At 43.2% G+C, this 12,769-nt stretch overlaps 1 protein-coding gene across 1 annotated transcript; it reads right to left on the bottom strand.

The window, feature by feature from the left end:
- Positions 1-6,047: 6,047 nt before the first annotated feature.
- On the bottom strand, positions 6,048-11,530 carry LOC100343767 (GTPase IMAP family member 6). Its single transcript, XM_002722514.5, has 3 exons — positions 11,301-11,530; positions 9,313-9,397; positions 6,048-8,142 (listed from the first exon to the last, which is right to left on the bottom strand). Exons 1-3 carry the CDS (start codon positions 11,337-11,339, stop codon positions 7,352-7,354), a joined length of 915 nt encoding a protein of 304 aa, XP_002722560.2. The 5' UTR covers positions 11,340-11,530; the 3' UTR covers positions 6,048-7,351.
- Positions 11,531-12,769: the final 1,239 nt, after the last annotated feature.

The raw sequence follows: 12,769 nt of genomic DNA, 5'->3' as shown, positions 1-12,769 counted from the left end.
TTATTAAATAAAAGTCAAAAAATGCCTCAACAAGAATGAATAATTCTTAACTATCATAAGTAAAATTATGAGGCATCAGAGAATACAAATAATTCAATAAAATCAGAAAAAAAATCATGACCTGAAATTCAACAAAGATAGAAATATCGCACCCAGAATAAAACCCAGACATCTTGGAAGAATTCAATGAATGAAATGCAAAATTTAATTAAGGGGCTAGTGTTGTTTCATATTGGGGAAAGTTGCTCCCTGTGATGCCAGTGTCCTATATGGGTACTGGTTTGAGTCCTTGCTGATCCATTTCCAATCCAGTTCAGCTCCCTGCTGATGGCCTAAGGAAAGGTAGCAAAAGATGGCCAAAGTGTTTGGGCCCCTGCAACCCACATGGGAGATTCAGAGCATATGTCTGGCTCCTGGTTCAGCCTAGCACAAGCCCAGCTATTTTGACCATCTGGGTGGGGTGGACCATCAGACGAAAGACTCTTTGTCTATCTCTCCCTCTCTATGTAACTCTGACTTTAAAAATCAATCAATAAATTTAAATATAAATATGTATAATTGAGATATTTTTTCAGACTAAAAGAAGCAGCAGAATTTCTGAACATTAAGACAAGTCTTTGATTTACTTTTATTAGATAAAACAATATCTCAGTAAAAATCTATAATAAAGGAACAAAGTTGCTAATTAGATCAATTTAGTAAAAGAGCAAAAATACATAAAGCAAAGATTGTTAGATCTAAAGGGAGAGATAAATCCTAGTCCAATAACAGTTGGGCACTTCAATAAAACATTTCAACAGTGGTTAGAGCATCCAGATAGAAAAATTCAAAATGAAATATCAGAGTTAAACTATACTATATGCCAAAAGGACTTAATATTAACAGAATGTTTTACCCAATAACTGAAGAATACACATTATTCTTATCAGCCCAGTGCAACATTCTCTGGGATAAACCATATGTTAGTCTATAGAATAACTCTCAATAAATTAAAAAAATAAAAATCCCACCATGTATTTTCTATGACCACAGTGTAGTAAAACTAGAAATAAACAAAATAAATTATGGAAAACTATAACATTACATAGAAACAAAACATGCCTCTGAATGATCAATGAGACAATGAAGAATTTAATAATTTCTTTAAACAAGTGAAAATGGAAACACAACATTCTGAAATCTATGAGGTACCTCAAAAGCAATAGCAACAGGGAAGTTCATAGCCAAAATAAAATTTTTTCATCATAAAAGTTTTCAAATAAATGATCAAATGATGTACATCAAGGAACATGAACACCAGGGCCAAAACAATTCCTAAATTAGTAGAATGAAAGAAATCATATATATCAGACAAGAAAGAAATAAAATCAACACATACAAAAGGAAAAAAAAGCTGTTGGGTTCTCAGCTCCTGGTTTTGGTTCAACCTAGTCCCTCACTCTTGTAGCATTCAGAGACTGAGCAAAAAAAATGAGAACTCTCTATCTACCTATCTGTCTACCGTTACCAATATCTATCTCCCTTCCTTTCCCTTCCTACATCCCTCCTTCCCTCCATCTTAAATATACAAATATAAAAATTTAAAAGCACAAACCACTATTGAGAGGACCAAGCATTTTTCACAGTACATAAGGCACCACTTGAGACCCCAGTATCCCATTTCAGAGTCTATAGGTTTGAATTCTGGCTTTGCCTCCAATGCAGGGTGTTCTATCATGTATAAGAGTATAGGGTGTTCCGTATTTTATCCCCTAGAATTCTGTTGCACCACAATGTTTGGACTAGTGAAGGAAACCTGAGCTCTGCTAATTCAAACTGTAAAGTGGAAAATAAGAGTAATCCATCCTGAAGGATATATCCAGGATAAGCAGGCTGCTGCTCCTTGAAAAAAAAATCTATTCATCTTTTTGGATATTCATCTTTTTGGATATTACTTCAGATTTCTCTGTGTATTTCAATGAAGCAAACATTATGTTTTCCAAAGAAAAGCTCAATATGGACATGCATCAGAGCCACATAGAAGGATTGCTAAAAATACATATTTTCTGATCCAATATATGAACTGCAGAAGCTGAGAATTTGCATTTTTAAACATCTCACATGCTGCTGATGCTGCTATTCTGGTATCACATTATGTTTTTTTAAAAAAACCTTTTATGTAATAAATAAAAACTTTATGCATTTCTTAAATACAAGTTTAGGAATATAGTGATTCCTCCCACCACATACACCATTCCACCCCCACTTCCACCCCTCTCTTCCTCCCTCTCCTATTCCCAGTCTTATTTTATATGAAGATCTATTGTCAATTAACTTTATGCACAGAAGATTAATTCTATAGTAAGTAATGAATTCATCAATTTGTGTGATAAAAGAAAAAAGGAACTTTCTAAACAGTTGAGACAAGGGTTGTTCAAAGCCATTGGATTTTGAAGTTAATTACACTTCTTTATTTTTTGAGAAACTCAATTAAAGAAGCACCCAAGAGTGATACATCTTTTTGCAAGTACTTATACATAACTGTAGCTTATGAGACGAAAGAGTACCATTCACTTATTACATTAGGATAAAGTAACTCTTTGGAGACAAGTTTGTCATTAATTAAAGAAGCACTGAAGAAAACAAGCAATGGAGTAAGACACTTTGGCCTAACTAAAATTTATGAGACATAAGTATATCATCCACTTAATACACTCAAATGGGATAAATCTTTGAAAATAAGATTTATTGCTAGCTCTCCTAATACAACACTTTGAGGGCAGCGGTCCTGCATGGGAGGTTAGTGCACAGTGACTCTTGTTGTTAATTTAACAATTAACAATCTTATGTATGACCTCATTGATCACCTGGGGCTCTTGACATGAGTGGCATTTTGAATCCACAGTATTTAGACAAGGCCATCAGCAAAGTGGAAGTTCTCTCCTCCATTCAGAGAAAAGTACACAGGGATCACATTTTGAGAATGACAATACTGAAGCCAAGGTCCCGTGCTGGCAAAGGAGGAAAAGAACGTCTTCAGTAATGTTCAAGGCATTCCCCCATTTTAGATCTCATTAGCTAATGACATGGTGCCAAAGACCTTCTCCTCTCCATGATTCTGCAGGTAAGGAAACATGTGCAAAGAACTTAATCAAATAATGCAAAAGTCTATCTCTACCTAGTAATGCTGAGGTGGGGATCAGAGCAGGAACCAGAGTAGAGGAAGGAGTTTTCATCCTTCTCCCTGAATGGAAGCAAGCAGGTTCCACACAATGGTTCACCTAAAATCCTGAGAATCACAGTCTGAAAAACAACCCTTCCTTGGTGCTTGTGCACAGGGAAGTACAATTCCAAGCCGTACCTGGTCACCGCAGGCCAAAAGGAGAGAAAACAATCTGTTTCCTGTTTGTGGAAAGTAAAACCGTGAGGAAGTGCTCCGTTGTGTATCAGGCTCTCCCTAACCTCCCCCACACATACTGATCACTGCCATTGGTGAGGAGGAAACAATAGGTGAAGATTGCACCAGAGAATTTCTCACTCCTTGGTATGGAGAGATGAGCAGTTAGTTACTCTGCGAGCCAGGGAGAAGATAGTGTTTCAGTGTAGAAGTGTCCAGGGCAGTCTGCGATGGAAAATATCCAGCAAATTTGCTAAGCCCAGAAAATGTCCAGCATACATCATGGTGGTGGAAACCAGCTTAGGGGACTGAACTGCAAGTCTACATGAAAGGGGGTGAAATACACAGAGGACAGTAGTATATGATGGAGGATGTACAAGGAAGCGTAAGTCCCCAAAATCTCCACAAGAGCAAGAAGGGTTTTGGACTCTGGTATGCTGTGGCAAGGCAGCTTGAGCCATGAATCACCACATCTACCAGGCTCAGGATGATGTGCAGCTGCCCAGAGGGTGAACCGCAGTTAGAGAGCGCTGCATGTATTCTGGGAACTTCCAGTTCACTTCCAACCCAGCTCCCTGCTAATGCGCCTCACAGAAGAGTGGAGGATGGCCCAAGAGGTGGGGACCCTGCACCCAGTGGGAGATAAACATGCAGAGAAGGAAAGTCTATACCTTTAAATGCTTATGTCAGAAAAGAAGAAACTTTAACAGTATGCAGAGCACTGTAGAAAATAAATTGTAGAGATTCTGGGTATTGCTGTCTTTTTTGGAAGAAAATCGAGTTTGCTCCAGTAAGCACTGAAATTACTAACTCATTACTCTGACCTTGTTAAGGCTGGGTTTTAGGCATCTTTAGCAAGGGTCTGCTTTAATTTTCCTCTTCCTTCTAGGAAAAGTAGCTCCATCCTGAGATTCAGTTCCTGCTCCTGAAGTATACCCTTGTGGGCATTTCAGTGTGAATCTCCAACTTTATCAAGACCCACTAACTTGGTGGGCTGTAATTTGAAATTCCCTTTGCTGCTATGGACAGCTGCTGATGTTTCTGATCAGCTTTTTTAGGTAAGATTTCCCCTGGCCTTTGTAGATTGCCCTGTGCTTGTACAGTGAGAGCCAGTGAAGGATTTGCAGAGAGCTCAAAGGCAGAACTTACAATGCCCTCCCCTCTCACTCTGATCCCACTTGCTGGCTCTTTTCTCTTGGGAGTCTTCCTGTCAACTTCTACCTGCTCCAGTTGCCCCACACCCTATCCTCTCCCTCTTCAGCTGACTGTGACTTTCTGCTTGAGTCTCCTCTGCATCAGCAAGACTGGGAAACTTCAGGAGAAGCCACACCAGAGTGGACCTGGGACCACACCACACTCTCATCCTGGGGTCAAGTTCCCTGAGAGCAGCTGCTTGCATTTGGTCACCACCTGATGCATACAAAGCTTTCGTTTAGTATTATTGTTGTGTATGCTTTACATGCAGCTTATAAACATTATTGATGGGGACTTGGAGACTGGAAACCTTCCTTGTGACTTGTCATGGCTGTTTAGAGGGAGATAAAACCCTGCACTTCAACTGATAACTGGATAAATAAAATGTGGTGTATATACCATATATATATATGTATATATTTGTGTATATATATATATATATATAACTCAGCCATAAAAATGAAATCCTGACATTTTCAACAAAAAGAATGCAACTGGAGATCATTATGTTAAGTGAAATAAATCCGACCAAAAAGAAAATATTTTTCCTGTTCATGGTAGTTAGTAGAAAGGTTAGGCCGGCGCCGTGGCTCACTAGGCTAATCCTCCACCTTGCGGCGCCGGCACACTGGGTTCTAGTCCCGGTCCGGGTGCTGCATTCTGTCCCGGTTGCCCCTCTTCCAGGCCAGCTCTCTGCTGTGGCCCAGGAGTGCAGTGGAGGATGGCCCAAGTGCTTGGGCCCTGCACCCCATGGGAGACCAGGAGAAGCACCTGGCTCCTGCCTTCGGATCAGTGCAGTTCGCTGGCCGCAGTGTGCCTGCCGCGATGGCCATTGGAGGGTGAACCAATGGCAAAGGAAGACCTTTCTCTCTGTCTCTCTCTCTCACTGTCCACTCTGCCTGTCAAAAAAAAAAAAAAAAAAAAAAAAGAAAGGATGAAAATTGTGTGGATGTCAGGTCTTTTGGTATGTAGTCATAAATATTGCTTCACTGAATCATACCTTGTAATGACACTTTCACATATTAAAAAAAGAAGTGGAGATGTGGGAATAGTGAGGTTGTTGGTTATTAGCTTGATCAGTTGACAAAGAAACTCATTATGTGCCTTTCTTGATATGTATATCATATTTGAATAAAATATTTTTAAAGAAACCCTGTGCTGATTGGGCTCCTCATATTCTCCAAAACTCGTTTCTCATCCTTCACTCCATTGTAGATGCATTTTTAGAAAATAACAAATTCTAAAGGTCACTGCTGTCACAGCCTTGGTCAGGACAGCCTCCTTCTCATCACCCTCCACAGCCCATCTCTTCCTGGCACCAAGACTGTGGGGATTCCAGAACACACACAAACACACCTTCCCAGTTCTCTTCTGAGACTGAGGGAGGATGGCATCAGGGCAAACCTGCCTCACTTCCTGCGATGTTGTGGGAGGCATCTTCCCTGCTGTTCTGTAATAAAACACAGGAAGTACTGTATTTGAGGTAATCAACATCAAATTTTTAATGAATGATAAATTTTAGGTGGCTTGCAATTTAGTCACTGATTGGACACCATTTAGTCAAATGGTTCTATTTCCTATTGTGAAATCAGTTAAATCAACAGAATGAAAATAATGACATCTATTAAAGAAATTTATCCCTTACCATAATGAGAATACAAATATATTTCATTTTTACTTTTTACTTCTGAATTTTCCAATGTGTTCATCTAGAAATAACATGGATTTGATTTATACTTGAAGCATTTACAGTCCTCTCAAACAGTACATAAATGTAAGACAATTTCAGCTAGAATATTTGAAAAGCCTTTCCCTGGAACCTAGACAAGTGATTTCAGCTTTCATATAATAGATCAAATCCCTGAGAATTGCAAGGAAAACATAAAAATGTAGATTGACAAGCAATTGTCTCACCATACTAAAATGAAAACCATTACAATCAGATCAGTATTTTATTCACATAAGAATAGAAAAGTAGGGGCCAGCGCTGTGGCGTAGCAGGTACAGCCACCACCTGCAGTGCTGGCATCCCATACGGGCACTGGTTTGAGTCCCAGCTGCTCTACTTCTAATCCAGCTCTCTGTTGTGGTTTGGGAAAGCAATGGAACATGGCCCAAGTCCTTGGGCCCCCTGCACCCATGTGGGAGACCTGGAGGAAGTTCCTAGCTCCTGGCTTCAGAATGGCACAGCTCCAGTCGTTGCAGCCAATTGGGGAGTGAACCAGCGGATAGAAGACCTCCTCTCTCTCTCTCTCTCTCTCTCTCTCTCTCTGCCTCTCCTCTTTCTGTGTAACTCTGACTTTCAAATAAATAAACAAATATTAAAAAAAAAGAATATAGGGGCCAGTGCTGTGGCATAGCAGGTAAAGCCCCCGCCTGCCGTGCCATCATCCCATATAGGGGCCAGTTGAAGTTCCGGCTGCTCCACTTCCTATCCAGCTCTCTGTTATGCCCTGGGAAAGCAGCAGAAGCAGGCCCAAGTCCTTGGGCTCCTGAACCCACATTGAAAGACCTGGAGGAGGCTGCTGGCTCCTGGCTTGGGATCTGCGCAGCTCTGGCCATTGCAGCCAATTGGAGAATAAACCAGTGGGTGGAAGACCTCTCTCTCTCTCTCTCTCTCTCTCTCTCTCTCTGACTCTCCTTCTCTCTCTGTATAACTCTGACTTTCAAATAAATACATAAATCTTTTAAAAAATAAAAAAAGAATACAAAAGTATTCTGAGCAAAAATGAAAATTTTGACATAAATGGTAGGGAACATGAGATTTGAATAAGTGGTAAATCAAAAGGGAACCCTCCCCAGGAGGTATTTATGAGTTTTCTCAGACTCCTTTTGGACTTGGGGCAGCCCTGCCAAGCAGGACTCCTCGACGAACACTTCCCCAGAGCCCTGCCCCTGGGTCATTCCAGTTTCCTGCTCTCCTTTGAGCAGAAGGCACTGCTGGGAGTATTGGTAAGCCCTGTTGCTAAAGTGGTGGCCTTCCGTTTCCCACAGGATTCCTTCCACTTTCTCCATGAGCTCCTGCAGCTGGGCCTCCTGCTCAGCCCTCTCCCCTCTGTTGCTGAAGCCACAGTGGCGCCGCTCGCACAGCACATCCAGCTTGGCAAGGTCCTGGTTGTCGGTCTCGTGCAGGTACTCTTCCAAGGAGCGGCCAGCGAGGTCTTCCTTCCGGGTGAACACTAGGATGGTGTGTGCCAGGATCCCCACTCCAAAGATCTCCTGGAGACGCCTGACTGCCTGCTTATCCTCCTCTGTGAATCGGCCCAGCTGTGTCACCAGGAGCACAGCGTGAGGCCCTGGCGAGGAGAAGGTGATGGCTTGACAGATCCGGGCTTCCACATCCCGATGGAACAGAGAGGACAAGATGTCAGGGGTGTCAATCACCTCGAGTTCCTTCCCGGCCCACTCTCGGATGCCTCTCTGGAAGGTCTTGGTCACTGATCTAGTACTGAGTTTAGACTCAAATACTTTTTTGCCAAGGATGCTGTTTCCTGTTGCACTTTTCCCACTTCCTGTTTTCCCCACCAGAATGAGTCTCAGTCTCTTTGGGGTCTGCTCTTTCTTCTTCAGACCTAGAATCATCAGAAGAAAGCAGAGGGAATTGGAGTTAGAGCCCATCTACCCAATTTTTCCTCAACAGAAACCATGCCCCCAGGGATGCTTCATTCCCTCAGGGGATGATTATCTTGGGCTGGGAGGTAGGAGAGACAGAGACCAGCACCTGTCCTTGACACCTGCCCAGGGCTCCCATTGTTTGCTCACATCCTGAAGGTGGGGCTGAACATTCTCAACTAGGGGACTATCAGTTATCAGTTGAGAGAGGAGACTTGGAGATACCAACCAGACACTGAGAAACTTAATCTCAAGCTTTGTAGGGATGTTTAGGGATGGGGGAAGGATGGGAATTCCCTTCTCTTATCCTCACAGAGCACCTGGAGCACACAAAGAAGGGACCATTGGGTTAACTAGCAAGTTGTAAGTCATTGATGGGTCTCAGATGACAGGATTGCACACCACCCGGGCTTGCTGACCCACCGATGAAATCTAAGGGGAAGAGATTGGCTCTCTGCAGCTTCCCTAGTTGGAAGGAAAAGAAATTTGAGTGGACAGAGTGTCTGGGAAGTGCAGAAGGTGGAACACTCTTCCTTGCCTGGCAAGCTGAAGACAGACAGTAATTCCCACTGGTGCAGTATGGAATCAGTACATACCACCGAACCTTACCACTAAATATAGCACTTGAGCTCAGAGAACATTTTTAAAGTGATATCTAAACTTGATTTCTGTAAGACAAAGTTAAATAGGCATTAGCACATGTACTGGTAATGTTCCTATGAAGTAGGTTATATTTTCATGCCTTTTTCCCCAGTGCTCGGGTCATTTATGTTCATAAAGTTAAAAAAAATGGTTCATGTCGAAATACACGATGAATCACAAATGTTTTCTTCTGGTCAGGAAAATGGATGAATTGACAACATTCCTAAATTCTGTCTCCCTCGGTTAGATGGCAAAGTTGATACCTTGAAAGTTAAGCACTAACCCCTGGAAGGCTGAGCTTAGTCCCAAGGCTGTGGCCAGTCAAGTACGTTCTGCTTGTTCACAGGAAGCTTTCTAACCCAAGGCTGTCACGTCAGAGCGAGCCAAACCCTGCAGGCTCCCAGCTTTGGTCCCAGACGGACTGATTTCCTCGCACCACTCTCTCTGCACCCTTCTCCAGCTCACCCCTTCTAGGAAAGTACTTTTACCTCTTGACAGCCTCCCTGTGGTATCCTGGGACATCTCTCCTGGCAGATCCTCCAGAGAAACCACTTCATATTCGTTTTCCTCCACCTAGAGAAAACAGTAAGGCTTACTAATACTCCGAGTTTCCAGAAGCACCTGCCTTCATCTTTCTCTTGCTAGAGGGAGGTTTTTAAATTTGATATAGGTGTGGAAGAATGAGTGAGGAGAGAGGCCAGATTCTTCATTTCTCATCCACACCTACCCACTCCCATTATCACTCCATAATGAGTTTAAGAGATTTCATGGAGGAAGGTGCAATGGCCTGGAACCTGAGGAATGGCTGGAATTTGAGAGACACAGGGTCTGGAGCTGTTGTGGGCAGAGATACAAAGGCAGGTACATCACTGACCCTGTGTGTCCCAGGTGGCAGGGAGGTTTCTATGGCTGAATGGACAGGAAGGTTCTAGGAAGGGTCTGGATTGGTTGTTTGGGGGACCAGAAATAACGGATCAGGCTTGATCTTTGGAGAAAGCTTGGAGTGAAGATTGCAGAGGCCTGAGAGCTGGAGGTTGCTTGGGTGTTGCTGTTGTGAGGAAGTCAACAACCATGGAACTTTCCCAGTGCAGGAAATCTCCATGTTCAGTGGAGACATGGACATCACTCAGGACAGTCACCCTGCCTGGGCCTCAGCATCCCTGCGGAGTGAATCTTGGGCCTCAGCTAGCTGCCCATGGAGCTCTCTCCCTCATATGATCCCAACACATTTCATAACACTTTTGAGCAATTCTCAGTCCTCTACAAATTAGGGCCATGTCATCCCCATGTCATCTCTCTTCTGATGAGAGAGCAATGTATCTTTGCTTCACACACTGACATCACTCACAATTTCAAGAGCATGCAGTTGCATCTGCTTGATTTCCTCTGTGAGACTAGGGAAGACACATCTGTTTTTCCAGATAAAACAAACCCAGATGAAGGCTCTGGGGTGTGGGGGAATCCTAACTGCAGTAGATCTCAATGTCATGGTTTACTCACTTGCACAACACTGTTGGATGTGTATTCTACTCTGTTCACCTGAAACACTATCTCAGGCCTCCCTGAGTCCCCACAGCCAACAAAGGAGAACAACATGCATGTGGCTTAGTGACTGGCATCTTTGTTCAGTGACGTCTTCTCTAAGTATGAGGCTTAGGATGGAGACAGAGGAAGGTCTGGTGACTTTGCAGGAAGAGAGAAGAATCAGAACAAGCGGATAGCCTCAGACCTGGTCAGCCATTTTCTGGGAAGAACACAGTATTTTACCTCTGAAAGTTCTTTGGTGAACAGGGAGGCCACTGCCTCCTAAGTCTGTGGACTACTGATCTGAGAACTACAGGCCTCTCAATCTCCTTGTCCCTGGCTTCTTTAGACTCCAGGTGACACTGACACTATGCTTCATCAATGCAATATCATTTGTACTTTACAGGGAATGGTCAGCTTAAGAGAAAAAAATGGCCAGGCAGGACCAGGCTGAGGGGAGGAAGACACCTGAGAGCAAAAATGAGTGGTTCTTCTCTGGGATCTGGAATCAGTTTGCACCCTCTGCACCCTCTGCCTCACCAGCGACCTCTATCCAGAACATGCCTCACAGGTGAGCCACATTCTGTATTTTCTGCCTCCAACACAGAAGAGCTGACATATGTCATCCCATTAGCGATGTTGCTCAGGAAGAAAGTGAAATTCAAGACATGTCTTCAAAACAGCCAGTAGTGAGTTTGTCACAGAGCACAAGGGGCACACAAATATACATGCACAGTACACACATATACACAAACAGCCCTTGACACATACATAACACAAATACATGAATGTGTAAAATACACACACTATCACACACACTCTAAACACACATATTAATACAATACACATATATACGAACACATAAACACACACATAGCAAGTACCTCCCCACATACACACACACAAACACACACATATATTCACACCAATGTCACAACATACTCAGACTTACCAGCCAGCCACTCCCCTTGGCCACACACTCCTGTGACATCTCCACCTCTCCCTTTGGGGCTGATATGTGATCATCTCATTGGAGGAATGAACGCAGGAGCCAGAGGAAAGTATCCAAGGTGTATGAATACACGGAGAACATTCCAACGTTTGCTTATGTTTTCAGCAAAACATGTTCTGAGAGCCCGGCCAGACCAGTGGCGTCAGTGCTAGATTAGAGAAACAGGAAGTGAAGAGGAACGTGCAGCTTGCACTGCGCAGCCTCAGAAACAGAAAACATAAGATCCTAGTGTTGAAATTATGTAGCTAGACTCAGAGGCTTAAAGGACATCAGGTACCATAGAAGGGTTCATGCTAGAGGAAGAGCCTTTAAGCTGATTTTCCCTTTTGAGCCCTGCCCTCTTCCCAGGGAGACTTGTCTTCAGTACTGCAGCAGCATTCATTGCCCTTCTTCCTCCACTCTCCTACCCCTCGAATATCTTCTGTCAAGGACAGGGTCTGAGATCAGGCTCCTGTGCAGTGCCTTGCAGGAAGATGCTAGGTACCATCATGTCCTAGTCTCTCAGTCTCCCAGCCTCCCTCCCTTAACTTGAAGTGTCCTTGCCCTGTTTTTATTATTGCAAATCAATCCCTGACTAAAACCAACTCACTGAATTGAGAGAGTGGTGCCACCTGCCCCACAGGGTCCCTGATCACAGGATCAGGAGGGCATTTATCTCCCCTATAGGTAACACCTTGATGTTTGGTCTCACTTTCAGGGGCTTCTTTTCCAGGCCCCAACTAAAAAGTAATGACAACCAGAATTTAGCCCCAAGATTGAATACAGCCCCCTTTGCCATCTTCAAAATTCCCTAAAGAATGCAATATCACTGACTAATCAAGGATGGCAATGATCACAAAAGCCAACCAGAGACCTGGCCACAAGCTGATCACACACCTCTTGACCACAACTTCAATCCTTAACAACCTTTGTCTTCCAAGCCCTCAAGGAGCCTGGGGATGAAGTGATGGCTGTTCTTCTCCTTTCTGTGTGCTATCTAATAAATATCTCCTCCTGTCCACACCTCCGGTGTCAATAATTGGATTGCTGTGCAAGCCAACCCAGTTCTGGGGATTCTACAGCAAATCCTCCAACCTATTTTGGGGCTGATCTAGGAAGGTCTAAGGCATAAGTCAATAATCAGAATTTTAGATTTGTACTCTAATAAGAAGGCAAATGTGAAAGCATATCTAAAATGTAGGATTACAGAGAGCAGTGTTATGGGGAGGATCAATATCTCAGAGTTACCTAGGGTAGCTACCTGCACCCTAAAAAACACATTTTCTAGGATTCACCCCCCCACATCTGACTGCTCTAATGAAAAGGAGCCATTAAAGGAAGGAATTGAGAACAGTAAAGGATGGGTGATAACAGAATGACCACATGCTTTTAAAATATTAGATTCCCTCAAAGTCCACTCATGATTCTAA

The sequence above is a fragment of the Oryctolagus cuniculus genome, chromosome 7, assembly GCF_964237555.1.
Source record: "Oryctolagus cuniculus chromosome 7, mOryCun1.1, whole genome shotgun sequence".
Classification (NCBI taxonomy): domain Eukaryota; kingdom Metazoa; phylum Chordata; class Mammalia; order Lagomorpha; family Leporidae; genus Oryctolagus; species Oryctolagus cuniculus.
The sequence above is the reverse complement of the archived record's forward strand: the minus strand, read 5'-3'. Positions and strand labels throughout refer to the sequence as shown.

Coding starts and splice junctions, on each gene's coding strand:
- LOC100343767 (XM_002722514.5), bottom strand. CDS start 11,339: ATGTCACAGGAGTGTGTGGCCAAGGGGAGTGGCTGGCTG. Junction 9,398..11,300: donor CCAAGGGGAGTGGCTGGCTG/GTAAGTCTGAGT, acceptor TGTTTTCTCTAG/GTGGAGGAAAACGAATATGA. Junction 8,143..9,312: donor CACAGGGAGGCTGTCAAGAG/GTAAAAGTACTT, acceptor TGATGATTCTAG/GTCTGAAGAAGAAAGAGCAG.